The sequence below is a fragment of the Carcharhinus amblyrhynchos genome, chromosome 33, assembly GCF_965287045.1.
Source record: "Carcharhinus amblyrhynchos chromosome 33, sCarAmb.v2.hapA, whole genome shotgun sequence".
Lineage (NCBI taxonomy): Eukaryota > Metazoa > Chordata > Chondrichthyes > Carcharhiniformes > Carcharhinidae > Carcharhinus > Carcharhinus amblyrhynchos.
The window spans coordinates 16,710,405-16,733,426 of record NC_137356.1 but is presented as its reverse complement, the minus strand read 5'-3'; the positions used below and the strand labels follow the sequence as shown (position 1 = coordinate 16,733,426).

Genomic DNA, 23,022 nt, shown 5'->3' with positions numbered 1-23,022 from the left:
TCGGAGGAAACCCACACAGACACAGGGAGAAGGTGCAGACTCCACACAGACAGTGACCCGAGCCAGGAAGCGAACCCGGACCCCTGGAGCTGTGAAGCGCTAACCACCATGCCAATGTGCCGCCCAAGGACTCAATCAGGAAGTTCAACCTCCAGCAGGCCAACTTCAATTGCCTGAAGTCATCACAGGCACCCCGTTTGCTTGACTCCAGTATTGTGAGTGGAACTGTGTGAAGGAGAATGGGACTAGGAATGTCCCCCCAAGTGCAAGCTCACCCTTTATCCTGTAGGAGCCCCATGAATTTCTAAACCACTTGTTTTTCCCTGCAAATACACGATTTGCCTGTTTAATGAACTTGATGCAGCTTGGAATTAGTGGTGGCTGCTTTCCCAGGTTTGTGTTAATTCCCAAGTGGGCGGTGTGCGATCTGTGGAGCTTTAATATCTTCTGTCGCTATATGCTGGGAACTGTTTATTGAGTCAAAGCCTTTGGATAGATTTCAGTTCAAATGCTCTAATTTTAGATGCCCGGTGACCTCTCTAGCGATTTGCTGTGGTTGTCGCTGTGATCCCCGCTGTTTTACTGAATAAACATTGCTCACTGTTCAGAAGTGACTGCAGCAGGAGGGCCACAGGAAAGAGACAATTCCTTTCTTATCCTTTCTTGTATATTCAATCCTACTTATTCTGCAGCACAGCTTTGTACCAGTGATTGTGCATAAGGCAGAGGGTGGGTGTTACTTGCATCTGTCTCTGTGTACAGGGATGTTTTAACTTCCAAGCGTACAAAATAAGTGAAGGTCATTCTCTTTTCTCATTTTGATTTGTGCGAGGGACAGTGATGGTCCATTTTTCCTCCTCCTATTGGGTTGATAATAAAGTGGGCACCACTGGGAGAAAATGTATTAATGCATGATTGGGCCGCAATACAGTGTCTCAGCAACGGTCCTCCCTCATGTTTCATGTGCTGAAAATTTCTGATTTATTTTTATAATACGGTACTTGTCCTATCTCGACTGGAAACAGAAGAGTGTGGTGACAAGCAGTGCCTCTTGGGCCCACCGCTGGTAAACCCTGATAGATGTTGCGAGCCTGTATTCAAAAACCATGTGATTGCTTCCCTGGTGCCTCAGATTTATAGAATCCCTACAATGCAGAAGGAGGCCGTTCAGCCCATCATGTCTGCACCTACTGCAGTCCCACCCATCCCCATAACCCCGTTTACCCTAGCTAGTCCCGTGACACTAAGGGGCAATTGAGCATGGCCAATCAGCCTAACCCGCGCATCTTCGGACTGTAGGAGAAAACCCATGCAGACACGGGGAGAACATGTAAACCCTACGCAGACAGTAACACAAGCCTGGAATCGAACCCGGGTCCCTGTGAAGCAGCAGTGCTCCATTGTGCTACTGTGCCACCCCAGAGTTGTGCGGGTTATGTTGATTAGCCGTGCTAAATTGACCCTAGCATCAGGGGATTAGCAGGGTAAACGTGAGGTTACGGGAAAAGGACCCCGGGTGGGATTGCGGTTAGTGCAGATTCGATGGGCCGAATGGCTGCCCCCTGCATATTAGGGATTCTACAATCATATGATTTACTGTACACATTCCCTATCAGGCATACAGTCCAAATCGTTCTGAATTTCCAGCTCCTTGGTGTGCTCAGGCTGACTATGACCTCTCCCCCCAGAGGCTGCTCCAAGTTTTAGTGCGTCCCTCAGCACGTAGTCCTGGACCTTGCAATGTGCCAACCTGCAGCTCTCAGTCATGGATAGCTCTTTGGACTCAAAGATCAGGCAGACTGCAAAGCATCTTTCATCAGGTTGATGACCGCCCTCCAGTAGTAGTGCGTCCCGCAGATGTACTTCTGTGGGAATAGCCCACGGAGCAGAGTCCTCTATCCAGTGATGTCCACAGCCAGTAATGAAATTTTTAAAAATGTTCCCAGATTTTCTCTGCAAATGTGGTGGCTGATGGTCTTTGCATTACCTTCTCTTCAAGGGCAAGATGCAGATACTTCAGGTATGTACGAAGGATCTGATGAGGAGTGACCTTTTCACCAGCAGCAAAGCTACGCCTTGATGTTTGTTTGAAAGATCTGACAATGAGGTTTTATGTCAAATAACTGCTACTGATGTATCGCCAGATGGATCGAGTATGATGTGTCCACATTTTAGTTCGGAGAATGGTACAATACGCGCATAGGCTTTATGTACGCATTGCTCTTGTTGCTTTTGATGTATTCCTGGTGACTATCAAGAGGGCACTGAGGACCACGTTAATCAATTGACTAATGACTAGCCAATCACAGAATGGTAACAACACAGAAGGAGGTCATTTGGCCCATCATGCTAGCTCTCTGCAAGAGCAGCTCAGTGATTGTCGTCTTTGTGTGGGTAGGCAAGGTAAGCACTTGAAGCTTGACTGCCTGCAGGAGATTGAGCCAGGCTACCCAAAGATGTCCAAACGTGTGTGGGTTAGATGATTGGCCATGCTTAATTTCCCCCTAGTGTCAGCGAATGTGTGGGTTAGAGGGATTAGCAAGGTAAATTTGTGGGGATAGGGAATTGGGTGGAATTGTTACTGGTGCAGTCTCGATGGCCAAATGGTTTCCTTCTGTCCTATAGGATTCTTTGATCTTCTATGATTCTACCCCTCTGTGGCATGCTCAGTAATTCAATTCAGAAGTCTTTGGCCCCTCACTGATTGCCCAGTGTGTAAATATGGGAATCTTTCTTCATCTGTGCTCAGTACGCCTGCCAGAGCAGTAGGTAAGCTGGTCCTCATTCAGCACGTAAGCTTCCTCATTCAGGTGATTGTACAGATAACTATGCAAACACTAGCATGTCTTAGGTAATTTAAATATGTCATGTCTGGGATAGAATAGGTATGTAATGCAGAGGGAAGGTCTAAACCCGTGTGGCTTTCAGAGCAGATTAGCTCAGAGACTCTGAAAAATATAATAATTTCTGGATTGTTTCATTAAAAACAGAAAATGCTGGCACAGTGGTTTAGCACTACTGCCTCACAGCACCAGGGACCCAGATTCAATTCTGACCTTGGGTGACTGTGTGGAGTCTGCACATTCTCCCCATGTCTGCATTGATTTCCTCTGGGTGCTGCAGTTTCCTCCGAGAGTCTAAAAGATGTGCTGGGTAGGTGGATTGGCCACACTAAATTGCCCTTGAGTGTTCAAAGATTGCGGGTTAGGTGGATTGGGCATGCTAAATTCACCCTTAGTGTCCAAAAATGTGCGGGTTAGGTGGATTGGCCATGATAAATTAACCCTTGGGGTTCAAAGATGCTTAGGTTAGATGGATTGGCCATGGTAAATTAACCCTTGGAGTTCAAAGATGCTTAGGTTAGATGGATTGGCCATGGTAAATTGCCCTGGTATCACAGGGACTAGCAGGGTGATGTGAGGTTACACGGATAGAGTCTGGATGGGATTGTTGTCGCTGCAGCCTCGATGGGCAGAATGGCTTCTTTCTATGCTGTAGGGATTCTATTCTGTTCTATTTCCCGTAGGTCTAACAGCAATTGTGGAGAGAGAAAGTAGAGCCAACATTTTGAGCCTGGATGACTGTTCATCAGAGCCAGATTGTGTCAACTGGCTGATTAAGGAAAGTGATGTGAGCCTACACATTGGGTGTTGTTAGGCCTTTAGCACTGTGAAGCAACGCTGTCAGGCTGAGCCATGTCCTTGTAACACCTGTTTACACTTTTAGCAGGGAACACACTGGGTCGCGTTCAGGACTGGGAACTCTGGCTCATTTTTCTTTACCCTTGTCCGAAGTGAGTTGAGAATTGTTTTTGTATCACTTTTGTCAATCTAAGATCAATTAAATCATCACAGACCACGTATTTTTCTGACCTAGATACCCGCTTAACTATCTGAGCCATCAGAGTAGCTCTTTTTATCTAAATCAACAATACCACCAAATTGTTTCTTCACAAGCTGCAGCTGAAATGTTGATTCTCTCACTGAAAACAGCGGTGCATATAGCATGGTTCTCACCGACTTTCTGAAGCCAGTTACTTTATACCCCTGGTGCCACTTAGCCTTTGGGTCTTACCCTTCTTTTTAGCTGTCTTGTAGATTAATGCCTGAGATTGTCTTGAGCATTCCTTCAAGTCTTCTAATCTTACGAATTTCTGACTGCTTTTATCAGTGCAACACTTGATAAGCGAGCATCAGCAATACTAATGTATGCAGCTAGCAGAACCCACTGAACAAACCACCTTGATCTGAAGGGAAGAGTGTGGACTGTATCAGAAATTACTCACCTGCTATTAATGCCAGGAATGGCACGTTGAATGTCTTGAGTTCCACATGCATACATTTAATATTTATTTGCTTTTAAAACCGCTTATGCAGTTGTGTATCTCGCTACTCTTTGCAGGATTTTGCTGAGAATTGGCAACAACACTTCCCATCATGACAGCCGGTACATTTTTATAAAGGCTGTTGTTGGCAGTAGGTTTTGATGCCCTGAAGTCATGAAAGATGATATAGAATTGCGTGCTTGCCTTCGTTCGCTGTGGCATAGTGGCGGGACTTTCCGGCCACACATGCCCTGAAACCGGAGAATCCTGCCCGAGGTCAATGGGCCTTTCCATGGTCCGCCCCTCCTCGCCAGCTTTGATTCCTGTGGCGGGCAGAATGGGGCACAATTCGCCCAGTGTCCCAAAGCCTCCCCCCCCTCCGCCCCACACACACACACACACACACACACACACACACACACTGCTGTATGACAAGTCAACCACGATAGGAACAAAACCTCTGAAAAGCAGCCATGGTGTCCAGACAGCAATGCCCTGTCTATGCAGGCTTCTCTCCACGAGTCAACATGAACGATTTTGGCATGGCAAGTTGCTTTACGGACCACGACACTTCATTTTTAGGGGATATTAGGAAAAGCGGGTCCTGTGTGGATACTTTTGGTCCAAGGATGAATTGGAATGTTACTGTCTCCAGGCACACTGTGGTCAAGTTTCAGTTCGAGCCCGAGTTTGTCCTGGTAGCGTAGAAAGGCTGCAACGGTGCTATGCAGTTTTTAGAAGTCTCAGACCAGAGATTCCTGACACCCGCCTCTGAAATATCAAAAATTGCAAATGGAATGGAATCATTTGGCCCATTGTGTCTGTGCTGGGCTTGTGCTTCTGTCCACCAATAACCACCCCCCCATCCCAGCGATGGGGGTCACATCACACTTCACTAGGATTGCGCCACTAGTAGCGACACTGGTGCACGAGTGTGTACCCCGGGGTTTGATTTTCAGTTGCTGCATGATGCTGGGGCTGATTAAGGTATGGGATGATTCGAATGCTTCGAATTGTGGAAGATTTTATCAGTAATAAAAGCAGAGCATTATCAGCACTGCCTCCACAGTGGGGTGGCACGTTGGCAGAGCAGCACAGGGGCCCGGATTCAATTCCAGGCTTCAATCACTGTCTATGTGGCGTCTGTACGTTCTCCCTGTGCCTGCACTCCCCCGGGTGCTCCGGTTTCCTCCCACAGTCTGAAAGACATGCTGGTTAGGTGCATTAGCGGTGCTAAATTTTCCCTCAGTGTACCCAAACAGGCACCGGAGTGTGGCGACTAGAGGATTTTCACAGTAACTTCATTGAGTTGTTCTTGTAAGCCAGGTTGTGACACTAATAAATAAACTTTAAACATTATGTTGCCACTGGTCCTCTCCCAGAAGCCAAGTTCACAGGGTGGGCTTCTGCGCTTTTTGTCATATTGCCTCTTTGTAGAATTAAAATATGAAGTATCTATATGATTTCAAAAGCTGGGCGTGTATAATTTAACAAAAACAAAAAACGCTGGAAAATCTCAGCAGGTCTGACTGTGGAGAGAGAATAGAGCCAGCGTTTCGGGACTGGATGACCCTTCATCAGATTTTCGAGTCATCCGCGATGTTTTGCCGTTATCTTCGTGTGCAGCTTAATTTTGAGTCTTGTGTTGCCCTGTTTGAGGCTCTGGGTTAAAGAGTGTTGCCTTGCCTGTGCGATTCCCTCTGCATGATCGCAATGCAGTGCAGCAAGAAGCAGCTTGCACTGAAATCAAATTGTAACTCTGCTGTGCCAGAGGAATTGATCGAGTTTTCTGCAAATCTGGGGTTTGCATGTTCCTCTGTGCTCCAGCGCATAGCATAAGGGACAGGATGGTTTCAACTTGTGCTTTAATTCATTGGTGCAACACTCTTTGGAATTTGTTATTAGTCAGTCACACCAACGCACTGAAGCATCACTATAATCTAGCACTTTCTTGGTCGCTGTAACTATGACAATCTTGGCTTACCAGCAAAGCAATCTGCGTTTGGTGTTTTGTGTCATTCTTGGCCTGCACCACATGGACTGAAACTGTTTATCTCCGTTCTAAATTGCAACAGCTAATCCTCAAGTAATTTCATTTTGACCTTATCAGAACCTGCACCGAAGAAGCCTCTGTGAATTGGGATAGTTGTCCAGATGTTGGAAGTAAAATATTTCTTGTTCTTTTATTGCAGTGAAAGATTTCTTGGAGAAAGCGCGAGAGGAGTTCTTACAGAAATGGGAGTCCCCACCACAGGTAGGTCACAGATGTCTGTCAAGAAAGCCTGAACGAGGTAGGTCTCATGCTCTGCCCAGCCATTCATTAAAGCTGAATAATCATATTAAATAGGAATGAAAAGCTGTCCGTTGAGATGCGGCACAGATTAGGGGAGCTGTGGCAGTGTTTACTTGCTGTACGTGGCATCTCACCTGATTGCTTGCTTCCCAAACTGCTTATTGGCCTGTTCTGTTACTCAGTGAGAGCTGTTGCCGTCCTCTCCCGGCAGCATTGTAAAGAATCTCATCCTAGAGGGTGTGTAGCCCAGAGAGACGGCAGCATTTCTGTGCGATTTGTAAGCTTTTAAAGGTGTGAGTCTAAAAAAAAAATTCCTTGCAGGGACCCCCCAGTTTGGCTAGCTGACCCCCTGGATTTTTTTCACAATGGCATTCGGTGCTTTGAGATCGTTTGCTGCTGGGTTATGTTCAGTGAGTGCCTTTTATACCGGTTAAAGAGCAGGACCCACCAGGCAGTGCGGTCACTGTCGGGAAACTCGACAAACAGTGCACACACACAATGATTGAGTCTGCTTTTCTGGTGATGTTGGTCCATGGTTTAATATTGACCAGGAGAATTTCCCTTCTTTGAATACTGCAGTGGGATCTTGGCAGGATTTCATCCAGGACTCGGCATACTGTCAGTTCAACCCCCAATGTGATTTTTTTTTTAAAAAAAAGCACCTTCCAGCCTTTGGAAATTTGGGAATCCAGCAGGGAGGGACACAAACCTTTTGTGCCCTGAAATTCTTCCCCCTTTACCCAGGTTAAACCACTTGTCTACTGAAAATAGTCCGTAGTTCCTAGGTTCCTGTCTATGGTATGCCTGTTACGCTGCACCTGACTTTTGACCAGTAACTGTTATTTGTCACTTTTCCAAAGTGCAGCAACTCGTGACATAACCATCTATCTACTCATTTGTTAATCAAATGTCAAAAAATGTCAGTAAAGGAAGTTATAATTGGAAACCTAAGCAATTATTTTCCAAAGTTACTATTCGCCAATCAAAATCATTCCCCAAATTCTTTGTCATTCAAGTCAGTGGAGCAGGTTGCATTTATATAGCACCTTTTAACATAAACCGTCCCAAAGCAAAATTTGACACCATGGGCAGCACGGTGGCACAGTGGTTAGCACTGCTGCCTCAGCACCAGGGATCGGGGTTCGGTTCCCTGCTTGGGTCACTGTCTGTGTGGCTCGTAAGTTCTCCCCGTATCTGCGTGGGTTTCCACCGGGTGCTCTGGTTTCCTCCCACAGTCTGAAAGATTTGCAGGTTAGGTGCATTGACCGTGCCAGATTCTCCCTCAGTGTAACCAGGCAGGTGCCGGAGTGTGGATTTCCACAGTAACTTCACTGCAGTATTAATGTAGGCCTCCTTGCGACACTAATAAATAAACTTTAAAAACTCTGTCCCATGTCTGGAGTACTTTGCCCAGTTTTGATCTCCACATTTAGAAAAAGGATGTGCTTGCATTGGATGGGGCACAATAGAGGTTCACTACATTGGTTCCTGGGTTGGTAAGATTGTCATATGATGGGAGGGTGAGCGAATTGGCCCTCTATCTTCTGCAGTTAGAAGGACGAGAGACAATCTCATTGAAGCCAATGAAATTCTGATGAGGCTTGTTGGGCTAGACACTGAGAGATTGTTTCCACTGGTGGGGGAGTCTCTCTAAGTGCCCTAGCTTGAGAGAATTTCTTTAACCTGTGCTTAACCCTCTCTCCACTCGCATTATCTGTATCTGTAATGACCTAATAACCCATTAAGACTTGCATTCCAACCATTATCGTGTAAATTGAGTCTGTGCCTGTATGTCCCCTGTTTGTGAAGCCAACTCCTCACTCACCTCAGGAAGGAGCAGTGCTCCGAAAGCTTGTGCTACCAAATAGACCCTGGTGTTGTGAGACTTCTTACTGGGGGAATCTAGAACATGGGGCACAGCCTCAGGATAAAGGGTCAATCATTTCAGACTAAAACAAGGAGTAATGACTTCACTCAAAGGAGTGTGAATCTTTGGAATTCTGTACCCCAGAGGTAAAGAATTCTCTACCCCAAAGGGTTGTGTTGCTCCATTATTGAACAGGGTTAAGGTTGAGATTGTCAGATTTTTGGTCTACCATGGAATTGAGGGATATGGAAAATGGGTGGGAAAATAGTGTCAAAGGCCCCAGAGCAGCCATGATTGAATGGATGGAGCAGGCTCAATGGGCTGAATGGCCTACTACCCCTTGTGCTCTTGTGCCATTTAAGATGATATTAGATCAGGCAGGCAAAAGGTTGGTCAACGAAGTTGTTTTAAGGAACATTTTAAAGGAGGAAAGAGAGGGGGAGAAGGAGTTCTACAGATTGGGTTCCAGGCAACTGAAAGCACTACCCCTTGTGCTCTTGTGCCATTTAAGATGATATTAGATCAGGCAGGCAAAAGGTTGGTCAACGAAGTTGTTTTAAGGAACATTTTAAAGGAGGAAAGAGAGGGGGAGAAGGAGTTCTACAGATTGGGTTCCAGGCAACTGAAAGCACAGTCTTCCGAAGGTGAAGTGATGAAAATCAGGGGTCCTCAAGAGGTAGGATGAATGCCAATATCTCGGAGGGGGTGATCACAGAGATAGTGGCTAGGGAAGGACGTGAAAAGAAGGATGGAAATTTTAAAATGGAGGTGATGCTTGACGGGGAACCAACGTCACGTCAACAACATTGCCGCAGCAGAGCTTTGGATGATCCCGAAGCTACAGAGGATAGGATGTGGGAGATTGGCTAGTGATGCTTTAGAATGGTCAAGTCTGAGGGGAACAATAAGGATTTCAGCAGATGTTGTTGGAAGCTCACCTCGTGGTCAAATGTGACCCCAAGGTTGCCGACGGCCTCAGTTGCCATGGAGAGGGATGTAATCAGTAGATTGGGAACAAAGTTTGTGACCAGGATTGAAGGCAATAATTATAGTTTCAGTCTTCCCAAAGTGTAATTGGTGAAAATTTCAGATCATCCAGTATTAATCTTAGACAAACAGTCACTAGTTTAACACAGTGTAGAATCGAGGGAGAGCTAGATGTCAGCAGCTTACGGTTTAAAAATAACGCTGTGTTTTCAGACGAAACTCTGAAGTTAAGTCAGTCGGCAGGTCCCAGCCATTGCCAGTGACCTCCCAGTCAAATGCTGCTCCTTGGAAATTTCACTGTGGCAACATCTCCCTTAGCTGTCCCACACTAACAACTTCTTCATTAATAACCACAAATCTCTTCAGTGTGAGGGGAGGAAAAAAACTTTCATTTATTGCTTTATGGGATGTCGAGACCAGCGTTTATTGTCTTTTTTCTAAGAAGGTGGTGGCGAGCTACCACCTTGAACATTTGTCGTCCATGTGGTGTAGGTACACCCATGGGTGCTGTTAGGGAGGGAGTTCCAGGATTTTGCCCCAGCAACAGTGAAGGAACAGCCAATATATTTCCAAGTCAGGATGGTGTGTGGGTGGAAGGGAACTTGCAGGTGGTGGAGTTCCCATTTGTCTGCTGCCCTTGTGATAGAGGCCATGGATTTGGAAAATTTGGATAAATAATAAGAACTAGGAGTAGGCCATCTGGCCCCTCAAGCCTACTCCGCCATTCAATAAGATCATGGCTGATCTCTTCGTGGACTCAGGTCCACTTACCCGCCGCTCACCATAACTCTTAATTCCGTTGCTGTTCAAAAATTTATCTATCCTTGTCTAAAAACATTCAATGAGATAGCCTCAACTTTTCACTGGGCAGGAATTCCACAAATCTTCACCTTTGGGTGAAGAAGTTCTTCCTCAACTGAGTCCTAAATCTGCTCCCTCTTATCTTGAGGCTGTGCCCCCTAGTTCGAGTTTCACCCACCAGTGGAAACAACCTCCCTGCTTCTATCTTGTCTATTCCCTTCATAATCTTATATGTTTCTGTAAGATCTCCACTTATTCTTCTGAATTCCAATGAGTATAGCCCCAGTCTACTCAGTCTCTTCCCATAAGCCGACCCTCTCAACTCCAGAATCAACTCAGTGAATCTCCTCTGCACCCCCTTCCAGTGCCAGTATATTCTTTCTGAAGTAAGGGGACCAAAACTGTACACAGTACTCCAGGTGTGGCCTCACCAGCACCTTATGCAGCTGCAACATAACCTTGCTGTTTCTAACAAAGTGTTTTGAGAAGAATCAGCAAATAAAGTCATTGCACTTTAAGCAATTGCTGCAAATCCAGTGTGGAGATGGACGATTTTGATTAAATGTGGTTTTCTCTGTTTAATGTTATAATACACTGAACACTCTCCCTACCCTTTACACTTCAAGTACGAATTTCTGTCTCACAAGGTGCTGTAAGGTTGCCTAAATGTGCATGACCTCAAGTGACCAATCACACATTAAACAAGAAAAGGGCAAGTTGTGGTCTGAAATCTCAACATAATTAAATTAGAATAGAATGGAATCTGTAAAGTGCGGAAGGAGGCCATTCAGCCCATCGAGCCTGCATCGAGTACATAGAAGACAGGCAGAGTCAATTTGGCCCTTCGAGCTTGCTGCGCCATTCATTACAATCCTGGCTGATCATCCAACTCAATAGCCTAATCCTGTTTTTTCCCCATAACTTTTGATCCAAGTCACCCCAAGTGCTATATCCAACCACCTCTTGAATACATTCAATGTTTTGGCATCAACTACTTCCTGTGGTAATGAGTACAATCCCACCCAAGCCGTATCCCCATGTATTTACCCTGCTAATCCCCCTGACAATAAGGTCAATTTAGTATGGCCAGTCAACCTATCAATTAACCTAGTATAGTCGATTAAACTATGATTTCTAATTTAAATAATACTTTACTTAACTGCAATTTTATTTTCCAATGCAATTGAGCTAGAATAATGTATTGTGTCTTATAATGTATAAAAGAACATGTTACTGTCAGAGATACTGCAGATGGTTCATCAATGGATCTGGAAATTCAAATATAATGTGGGTTCTTTACAGCCTGGATGTCACAGTTTGTTATAGAATGCATTGAAACTTGGGTAATTGCTGGACCTGGGGAAATTACAAGCCAAAATTCCTGCCATTAGCTGGATTTCCATTGGACACAATGGACAATAGACGTTGTGGGACAACTTACTAACGCACACTCAGAATCATAGAATCCCCTGTTTTGATTTGATTTTTGTCAGATATATTGGGATACAATGTGGGAGATAATTATTATCACTAGACTATTAATCCAGAAACTGAGCTAATCATAGAAACCCTACAGTGCAGAAAGAGGCCCTTCGGCCCATCGAGTCTGCACCGAACACAATCCCACCCAGGCCCTACCCCCATATCCCTGCGTATTTACCCGCTAATCCCTCTAAACTACGTATCCCAGGACACTAAGGGGCAATTTCAGCATGGCCAATCAACCTAACCCGCATATCTTTGGAGTGTGGGAGGAAACCAGAGCACCCGGAGGAAACCCACGCAGACACGAGGAGAATGTGCAAACTCCACACAGACAGTGACCCGAGCCAGGAATCGAACCCAGATCCCTGGATTTGTGAAACAGCAGTGCTAACCACTGTGCTACCGTGCCGCCCATTGCTACCGTGCTGCCTAATGTTCTGGGGACCCGGGTTCGAATCCCACCATGGCAGCTGGTGGAATTTGAATTCCATAATTAAAAACAAACCTGTAATTAACAATCTACTGATGACCATTAAACCACGAATGTTCTTTAGGGAGATCTGCAGCCCTTATCTGATTTGGGCTACTCCAGAGCCACCGCAATGTGGTTGACTCTCAGCTGCCCTCTGAATAAGGGCAACTAGGGATGGGCAATAAATGCTGTCCAGCCAGCAGTGCCCATGTCCCATGAATGAATAAAAATAGTATTGTTTCTTGTGCACCATACAGACAAAGTATACCGTCCATTGAGTACATAGGGGAGAAGGAAAAGAGAGGGTGCAGAATGTAGCATTACAGTCATAGCTAGGGTGTAGAGAAAGATCAGCTTACTTGCCAAGTCTGGAAGCGATTGAAACACAGTATTGTGAGAGAGTTTAATCATAGCACGGTTTTAAAAGCATAGAACAAGAGTAAAAGATAGAATTAGAGGGTAAACTTTGAACAGCCCACAAGAAGTCACTTTGCTCCAGCGCCATCTTAAATCCCATCATACGTGCAGAAGGAGGCCATTTGGCCCATGGAGCCTACACCGACATCAGTCACACCCAGACCCTATCCCCGCAATGCCAAGTATTTACCCTGCTAATCCCCCTGACACTAAGGGGCAATTTTTCATGGCCGCTCCATCTAACCCGCACACGCGGTCTACGTTAATCATAAGAACATAAGAAATAGGAGCAGGAGTAGGCCATCTAGCCCCTCAAGCCTGCCCCGCCATTCAATAAGATCATGGCTGATATGTCGTGGCTCAGTTCCACATTCCCGCCCTCTCCCCATAACCCTTAATCCCCTCTCTCATCAAAAACCCATCAACCCGCGTCTTAAAAATATTAAGCGAGGCAGCCTCCACCACTTCAACGGGCAGAGAATTCCAGAGATTCACCACCCTTTGAGTGAAGAAGTTCCTCCTCAACTCCGTTCTAAACTGCCCCCCCTTTATCTTGAGGCTGTGCCCTCTAGTCCTACTGTCCTTTCTGAGCGGGAAGAGCCTCTCCACCTCTATCCTATCCATCCCATTCAACATCTTATACGTCTCAATGAGATCTCCCCTCATTCTTCTAAACTCTAACGAGTACAAGCCTAGTTTATTCAGCCTCTCCTCATAGTTCAACCCCCTCAACTCCGGAATCAGCCTAGTAAACCTCCTCTGCACTCCCTCCAAGGCCAAAATATCCTTGCGTAAGTGCGGCGACCAAAACTGCACACAGTACTCCAGCTGCGGCCTCACCAATGCCCTGTACAGCCGCAGCAAGACCTCCCTACTTTTATATTCAATCCCCCTCGCGATGAAGGCCAGCATCCCATTCGCCTTCCTGACCACCTGCTGCACCTGCAGGCTGGGTTTTTGCGACTCATGCACAAGGACCCCGAGGTCCCTCTGCACCGTCGCATGCTGCAGTCATCATGAGCAACATCGCAAGAGATCTGCCAATATTCTACAGTGTGGGTAACGGTTGTTGAGGTGGGGAGGAAGGATTTTTGAAAGAACAAGATGAAAACTGGGAAAGCAGTAAGTGAGGAGTTTGAGAGATATTCCCGGACAGGTTTCCGTACCCCTCAGACCTGGGGATGTGGAACGAATTTGTTGTCCTCGCATCCTTTCATGTCACCGTTTCTGGCAAGGCCATATATTATTGCCCTTGAACTGAGTGGCTCACTCGGCCATTAGAGAAGGCAGAGAGTCAACCACATTGCTGTGGATCTGGAGTCACATAGGCCAGACCTGGTAAGGATGGCAGATTTCCTTCCCTGAAGGACATTGGTGAACTAGACAGGTTTTTATGACAATTGATGGTTTCATGATCACCATTACTGAGACATGTTTTCAGTTCCCTGATTTTATCAGTCGGATTTAAATTCCATCAGCTGCTGTCATGGGATTTGATAAAACTTCCCCATCTTGGCCCTCTGGATTACTAAAGCTTGTTTATTATTAGTCACAAGTAAGGCTCACACTAACGCTGCAATGAAGTTACTGTGAAATTCCCCTCGTCGCCACACTCCGGCGCCTGTTCGGGTCAATGCACCCTTACCAGCGTGTCTTTTAGGCTGAGAGAGGAAACCGAAGCACCCGGAGGAAACTCATGCAGACACGTGGAGAACGTACGGACTCCGAACAGACAGTGACCCAAACTGGGAATCGAACCGGGGTCCCTGGCACTGTGGAGCCGTGCCGCCCCTGAAGTTCAGTACTAATCCAGTGACATTGCCACTTCATCACCATCTTCCCTTGTTAGCAGGTGTATGCTTTTGTAGTGGAGCCTGCCCAATTTTCTGGCCATTGTGATCTTCTCTTGCCTGATTTTCCATCATCTGCTGCCCCAATGTCTCTGTTTCCATCAACCATACATTATTGTATTTACAAATCAGACATGTGCTATCTTCCCTCAACAAACTTGCTGTGCTGTGCAGTCCAAAGACATGTGGGTTAGGTTGATTGGCCATGTTATATTGACCCGAGTGTCAGAGGAATTAGCAGGATAGGAATAGGGCCTGGTGGGATTGTGGTCAGTACAGACTCAATGGGCCAAATGGCCTCCTTCTGTACTGTAGGGATCCTGTGTGCTACACAGGTTTGCATCAAAGTCAGATTGCAGACTACAAGTAATCAGTAACCATCCGTTGATGTGGATTAGAAATGCACAGCAGTCAGTAGAAATCGTAGCATGCCTTTGGAAGTGCGCTGTGTGTCAATGACCTAGTTTGAGGCAGGAACATGTTGTTTTGTAGCAGTCGGCTGGCTTCGTAAATAAGAGGTAACCTCTAATATACAATTGACTATTTTAACAACTAATCTCAAAATGCTGAAAGCAAAACATAAAAGTTTCGTATACTTAAAGTGTTGGTCTGTCTCCATTGGCACGCAGAATGAGGGATAAGAAATTGGGTGAAAGTGCAAGGGGGGGAAGTGCTTTGTGCGGTATGGAGACTGCAATGGGCGTGATTTATTAATTGACCTTTTTGTGGACGAGCAAAGAAGCTGATGTACACCAGGCTGCATTTTTGCCATTTGGGCAAAGAGATAAACATTTGTACACTTATTGTCTTGGTATTTAAGTGAAAGGTTGCTGTGATTGTGGTGGCGTTTTTGTTTATCGAGCTGGGAGTTGCTGTGAATAGAGATTGCGTTGCAAAATCCTTTGAGCAAGTCAAACAAGGCAGGCCATTGAATTGTCTGTGATCTGGGTGGGTACCGCCCTTGCTCAGCCAATGGGAAGTTTGTTTGAGGAGGGAGAGATCAATATGTTAGAATTCCTCCCCGCCATCTGGCAAGGAAGTGACAGCGCGCAAATAAAACACTCAGGCAGTTTCAGAGGCGCTAAAACTAACATCTGTGACAGTCGGATTAGGAGGGTGACTGCCCTGAGGCTCAGTGGCAACATGAGATTTGGGTGTAAAGATTTTCTCTTCCAGCGTTAGTCAGTTGGTAAGTTACCATCTGCCCAACTGTTAATCTGCTGATCCACCCGATTCTGCAGGCTTGGCTTAACTAGGCGATGGCCTGGTGGTATTCTCGCTAGATTATTAATCCCGAAACTCAGCTGGGCACCCCGGATTCGAGTCCCGCCGTGGCGGCTGGTAGAATTTGAATTCAGGTTAAAAAAAAAATTTGGAACTAAGAATCTGCTCTAGTTTCCCTGACACTAAGGGGCAATTTAGCATGGTCAGTCCACCTAACCGGTACATCTTTGCACTGTGGGAGGAAACCGGAGCACCCAGAGGAAACCCACGCAGACACAGGGAGAACGTGCAAACTCCACCCAGATAGTGACCCAAGTCTGGATTTGAACCTGGGACCCTGGTGCTGTGAGGCAGCAGTGCTAACCACGGTGCCACCCTGCCGATGACCATGAAACCATTGTCGGAAAAACCCATCTGGTTCATTAATGCCCTTTAGGGAAGGAAACCTGCTGTCCTTAGCTGGTCCGGCCCACGTTGACTCCAGAACCACATTAATGTGGTTGACTCTCAACTGCACGCTGAACAACAGCACCTGGGGATGGGCAATGAATGCTGGCCCAGCCAGCGACATCCATGTCCCAACAAATGAGAAACAAATACTGACATTGTAAGCATGAGGTCCCGGGCCTCATTGTGCAGGTATGGTCAACTCACCAGAGATGGCAACTGCATGCAATCAGCTCAATGTCATTGGTTTGGGATGCTCTGGCCAAAAGAGATGGGGCTGTAGAACGTCACCATGCACTAACCATTGGGATTTAGCATTCCCCATGTTGAATGGACAGAATTGAGGTAGTTAAACATTGCTGGGTAAGTTCATCTCTGCTTGTACATGTAGCTCAGAGGATACTGGCAGGCGAGCGCAGTCTGCCTTCATAGCCTGATTGGCTTGGCATCCATCATTGCTGTTTCTGTTCCTCCAGGTGGAAGAAAAGGGGAATCCCCATTGGCAGAATGATGGATGAAACCTCAAATTTATAATCCCAAAACTAACAGAACAAAGTCCCCGATCGAATAAATGGAAAAGTTAAAGTTTATTTATTAGTGTGTCACAAGTAGGCTTACATTAGCACTGCAATGAAGTTACTGTGAAAATGCCCCAATCGCCACATTCTGGCGCTTGTTCAGGTACACAGAGGGAATTTAGCACAGCCAGTGCGCCTAACCAGCATGTCTTTCAGATTATGGGAGGAAACTGGAGCACCCAGAGAAAACCCATGCAGACATGGGTAGAATGTGCAAACTCCACACAGACAGTGACCTAAGTCTGGAATTGAACCCAGGTCCCTGTGAGCCGGCAGTGCTAACCACTGTGCCCCTCCCACAGCAAAGAAAGGAGCTGAGTAGAAGCCCCAAGATTTGGCACTATACAGGCGGGTAGGTGGCTTATCGCAGTAATGGCACAAATATTAAGATCTACGTTTTGCTTTTGGAGCCTGATCATGATGGAATCAACTGCAGGTTTGTGTCAGTGGAATATTCAGCTGTGAATTGGAGATTATTGGAAATCTGCTACAGCCGTTCGTCCCCAATTTTCCCAAATATTTACACCTACTTTGCAGCCATTAATTGTTTAACCCATTGGAAAATCTCCCCTTTGTGTGTAGAGACTTGCCTGTCACCCTGCGTTCATCATTTTGTGGCGACACGTGGCACAGTGGTTAGCACTGCTGCTTCACCGCGTCAGGAACCCAGGTTCGATTCCTGGCTTGGGTCACTGTTTGTGCGGAGAATGCATGTTCTCCTTCTGTCTCCTCCAGATGCTCCTGTTTCCTCTCACAAGTCCAAAAGACGAGCATTGGCCGTGCTAAATTCTCCATCAGTGTACCTGAAAATAGTGTGGCAACTATGGGGTTTTCACAGTAGCTTTACTGTTAACGTAAGCCTACTTGTGACACTAATAAATAAACTTTAAAAAAACAGATCAAAGAACAGTACAGCACAGGAACAGGCCATTCGGCCCTCCAAGCCTGTGTCGATCATGATGCCTGCCTAAACTAAAACCGTATGCACTTACAGAGGCCGTATCCTTCCATTCCCATCCTATTCATGTATTTGTCTAGGTGCCCCTTAAATGCTGCTGTCATACCTGCTCCCACCCCCTCCCTGGGCAGCACTTTCCAGACACTCAACACCCCCGTGTTAAAAAAAACTTGCCTCACACATCTCCTCTAAACTTTTCCCCACGCACCTTAAGCCTATGTCCCCTAGTACTTGACTTTTCTACCCTAGGGAAGAGCATCTTACTATCCACTCTGTCCATACCACTCGTAATCCTGCAAACCTTCTCTCTTCCACCTTCTTCCGTCGGGAAAAAAATACAAAAGTCTGAGGTCACACATCAACTGACTCAAGAACAGCTTCTTCCCTGCTGCCATCAGACTTTTGAATGGACCTACCTCACACTGAGTTGATCTTTCTCTACACCCTAGCTATGACTGTAACACTACATTCTGCACACTCTCCTTTCCTTAATGGTCTGTCTGTATACCGCGCCAGAAACAATACTTTTCACTGTATACTAATGCATGTGAAAATAATAAATCAAATCAAATACCCTCCAGACCAGACAACATCCTAGTTGCCCCTTACACCCCTTATTGGTGCTCCCAGCACCTCCTTGGGCAACTTTGACAAAGTGTTGTCTAAACACGAAATGTCAGCTCTTTTCTCGCCTTACAGATGCTGTCAGACCTGCTGAGATTTTCCAGCATTTTCTCTTTTGGTTTCGGATTCCAACATCCGCAGTAATTTGCTTTTATCCTGGTAAACCTCCTCTGTACCCTCTCCGATGCATCCATTGGTTTGATTTTCCTCCAAAGATATGCATCTTTGCAGGTCTCGTGCTCATGTGGACCTTTTCCTGGGAAAGATGCTAGTTACGTTAGAAATAGAAGTGAGATTAGCACATTGTGAGAGAAAGGATCCATCCCCTCACCTTGCCAATGCCCCTTCTACTGTCTACGGCATGTGTTTAGCTACATTCACAGAAGGACAGGATAATAATGCTAGTCTGTATTAAATAATTCTGAGTTTGGTATCACATCAGCCCCTGATGTTAACATTCCAAGAACAAACCTGAAATTTCCGATCAGCATTTTAATGGCACCATAAGTACAGGCGAGGGAAGTTATTCACGATACTTTTCATTCATAATCTTTCCAGAGCAACCAATGCCATCCCATTCCCCTCGCATCTACCCCTCTTAAATGGCTGCAGAATTTTTGTCTCCTTATCCTATCTGGACTGCATTCAATGTGTTGGTCACTCACTTCCTGAACTTGTCTTTCCCAGTTTGTACCTGTGTCCCATTGTCTTGCAATTATTAGATTTGAAACAGTGCTCACAATTAAGCTCTCCCATTCCATTCACTATCTTACAAACCTCTCAAAGGTTCTCTCTCAGTCACCCCCTTTGAAATCTGAGATGTTTTTCCCTCACGTTCCTCATCTGGCACTTAGCCTTTCCTTGCACCACTGCTGGAGCTGGGGTGCTTCTTTTGTACGTTAGTGCTGGACCTTCTTTTCCAATGGGATCCTCCCATGTCTCCATTCCTAGAATAGGGATAGACCAGAGCTACACTGGTTTTAGGAGCAAGACAGTATCCAGTATGCTCAGTCACATCCACCACTGAGTAAATTGTTGCTGATCGTGGATGCTTCCTTGTTTTTCCAGAACGAGGTGCCATATAGTCTAGTTGGATTGTCCCAAAACCAAGGATCAACAGTAGAATTCCCATTCCTCTTGATGCTTCAACTGCCTCAAGCTTTTAGATGTACGGATATCTCTGATACAGCCTTGAACTCTAGTACATAAGAGAGTACGTGGGGAGAATATGCATATTGTTACCATCTTAGAAATGTGACAGCTAGTTGTGTATATGAGCTGAAACTCAAAATGAAGAAGGCAGACCTAAAACAAGGTAGAGGAGTTCTGATATGGAACAGCTACAGAAAGGGTGGATATAGCAAATGAGGGGGTATATTAATATATGGTTTGATTTACTTTTGTCACATGTAGTGAAAAGTATTATTTCTTGCACACTGTTCAAGCAAGGCATACCATTTATAGAGAAGGAAAGGAGAGAGTGCAGAACGTAGTGTTACACTCATATCTAGCATGTAGAGAAAGATCAGCTTAATGCGAGGCAGGTCCATTCAAAACTCTGACAGCAGCAGGGAAGAAGCTGTTCTTGAGTCGGTTGGTACATGATTTTTGTAACTTTTTCCCGATGGAAGAAGGTGGAAGAGAGAATGTTTGGGGTGCGTGAGGTCCTTAATTATACAGCTTTTCTGAGGCAGCCGGAAGTGTAGACAGTCAGTGGATGGGAGGCTGGTTTGCATGATGGAGTGGGCTACGTTCATGACTCTTTGTAGTTTCTTGCGGTCTTGGGCAGAGCAGGAGCCATACCAAGCTGTGAAAGAATGCTTTCTTTGGTGCATCTGTAAAAGTTGGTGAGAGTTGTAGCGGACATGCCAAATTTCCTTAGTCTTGCAAAAAAGTGGAGGCGTTAGTGGGGCTTTCTTAACTATAGTGTTAGTATAGTATAGTATTGAATATTATTGAGGTCAATCAATGATTAATTGGTAACAATTGTAGACAACAGCGCAATATGATTGGGATAGTGCATATTGATTTGGCCAAATCAATACGCACTAAACCTTGGGATTTAACAACCTGGATGCTGAAAGAATAAATTTGGGAAAACCAGTAGATAAGGTAACAATTGAACAGATTGCTCGAGACGATTAGGCATTGTTTAGTCACGCAGTATGTCAAGCAGAAGATGGGCTGGATTTTGAGATTAGCAATCGACCAGAAGCGTTATTAATATGGAAATTTTGGCTTAGTTCAGTGGTAACCTCTCGCCTCCTGAGTCAGCAAGCAGTGGACCCAAACACAACTCTAGGAAATGCACACACACACACACACGCGCACAAATACGAGACTAAGACATTGTTATGTTACTGAGCGAGGGTTGCACAGTCGGAAAGTGCTGACTTTTAAATGAGATTAAACTGTGGCCTGGAATTCATGTCCATGTGGATGTACGTGATCCCATGGTACAACTTAAAATTACCTGGTGCCTGACCCAATGTCTATTCCTCAAGCAACATCACAAAAGCAGATTTAAGTAAAGTTTATTTATTAGCCACAAGTTAGGTTTGCTTTAATCATAGGAAGCATAGAAACTCTACAGTGCAGAAAGAGGCCATTTGGCCTATCGAGTCTGCACCGACCATAATCCCACCTAGGCTCTACCCCCAAATCCCTACATATTTACCAGCTAATCCCTCTAACCTACACATTTCAGGACACTAAGGGGCAATTTTAGCATGGCCAATCAACCTAACCCGCACGTCTTTGTACTGTGGGAGGAAACCAGAGCACCCGGAGGAAACCCACGCAGACTCAAGGAGAATGTGCACACTCCACACAGACAATGACCCAAGCCGGGAATTGAACCCAGGCTCCTGGAGCTGTGAAGCAGCAGTGCTAACCCACTGTGCCACCGTGCCGCCCACTTTAACACTGCAATGAAATTACTGTAAAATTCCCTTAGTCGCCACACTCCAGCGCCTGTTCGGTTACACTGAGGGAAAATTTAGCATGGCCAATCGACCTAACCTGCACATCTTTGGACACTAAACAGCAATTTAGCATGGCCAATCCACCTAACCTGCACTTCTTTGGACACTAAACAGCAATTTAGCATGGCCAATCCACCTAACCTGCACATCTTTCAGACTGTGGGAGGAAACTCACGCAGACACGGGGAGAACGTGCAGACTCCACATAGACAGTGACCTGTGCTGGGAATCGAACCTGGTTCCCTGGTGCTGTGAGGCAGCAGCGTTCACCACTGATTTAACTGACAAATTATCTCATTTGCTTTCTGTGTGACATTGTTTTTGCTTTGCTTACAGAACAGCTAAGGATGTGAAAGGCTTTATATAAATACAAAACCCTTTTATTTCTTTCTGAAGTGAAGTGTGATACACATCTGGATTGTTGTTCTTTTAGATTTCCTGTGTTCTCAGGACATCAAAAGAGCAGATTTCAGCAGTATAAGGAAAATTAATTGAAAATTAAGACATAAACATTCCATTTTGTTATTTTAAGATTATTGTATGGGATAAGAATAGAAAGTATAATCAATCAGAGAGGCACAGCAGGATGTAGAGTATGCGTGAGTTAATAAGCAGGTTAGAAAAAAAAACCTAAAAAAGTAGGAATACTTTCAGGTATAAGGAAACAGAAATTAGAGAAGATTGAATTCATAGAACCAAAAATAGGTAAAGAAGCTATTAGAAAATGTCAGCATGAGTTAGACATATCACAGAGGGCAAGCAGAGGACACGCACTAAAAGAGTTTTGGAACTGCTGATAAACCCCCAAGGTGTTTCCTATAGCCACTGACTCTGATACTGTCATATACAACATAGTGAGGGAGTTGGGGAGAGAGCTAAGAAGTGTGTCCCATAATACCACCTAGTGGCCAGAGCTCATAACCACTTGCATAACAAATTGAATGTGAAGTGTGATCACAGCAACCTAACAATGGCAGATCGAAAGAAAGGCATGGCCAAAAATTGTGGACTGGAAGCACACCCACTATTCAAGAGGTTTATTCACAGTACAATTTCAACCTTCTGCGACACTGCTCAGGGAACACCTGATTTTAACCTTGCTCTTGCCTGTGATCAACCCTTATGCTATACATTTAAGCAGTTGTGTGGTTGCTTTAAGAGCTGATCACATGATTTGATGGTGATGTCATTAGGGTGTTGCACAGGCTGCTGATTAGTTTCAGTTTCTATTCTGGGCAGTGTGGAGAACATTTCTTTCAATAAACCTGCGGTATGTTACTTTGAATCTACACGTGCAAACCACATTTTTTTTTAAATCCCACAGCCCCTAACACAGTTAGGACGTTACACCTTGGGTATCTTTACTAACTGTACCACTCCTACAAGAAGGTCCTCTACTGGTCTCAGTAGAGCTGGTGGAAGAGTTTTATTTCTCGTGTGTAGGATGATCATGGCTGCTAACTTCTGGATGCTCAAGCCTGAGGAGATGTAGTCACGTGGCTGCTGCCAGGCCAGATTGGACCAGCGTCAGCAGAATCAGGGTTCTGTAGATCGAGAGAGTGGTGAAGGAACAGATATTCTGGCATTCTGATAGAGGGCAACACTTTGCCACTTCCTTGAGGCTGCTGAGATCACTTAGCACAGAAGGAGGCAATATTGCTTTTCTCCAGCTCTTTCAAGAAGCTTAACAGGTTGGCATGGTGACACAGTG

General features: G+C 45.4%; 1 protein-coding gene across 4 annotated transcripts in view; it reads left to right on the top strand.

The window, feature by feature from the left end:
- LOC145360872 (cAMP-dependent protein kinase catalytic subunit alpha-like) overlaps positions 1–23,022 on the top strand; it is a 152,064-nt gene that overhangs the window by 94,587 nt on the left and 34,455 nt on the right. For 3 of the 4 annotated variants that reach the window (XM_080216368.1, XM_080216370.1, XM_080216369.1), the window contains exon 2: positions 6,517–6,578. In XM_080216368.1, coding sequence (XP_080072494.1) covers positions 6,517–6,578 — 62 coding nt within the window. Of the gene's footprint in view, positions 1–6,266; positions 6,411–6,516; positions 6,579–23,022 lie in introns of those variants that run through there. The other variant, XM_080216372.1, reaches the window with a different exon arrangement.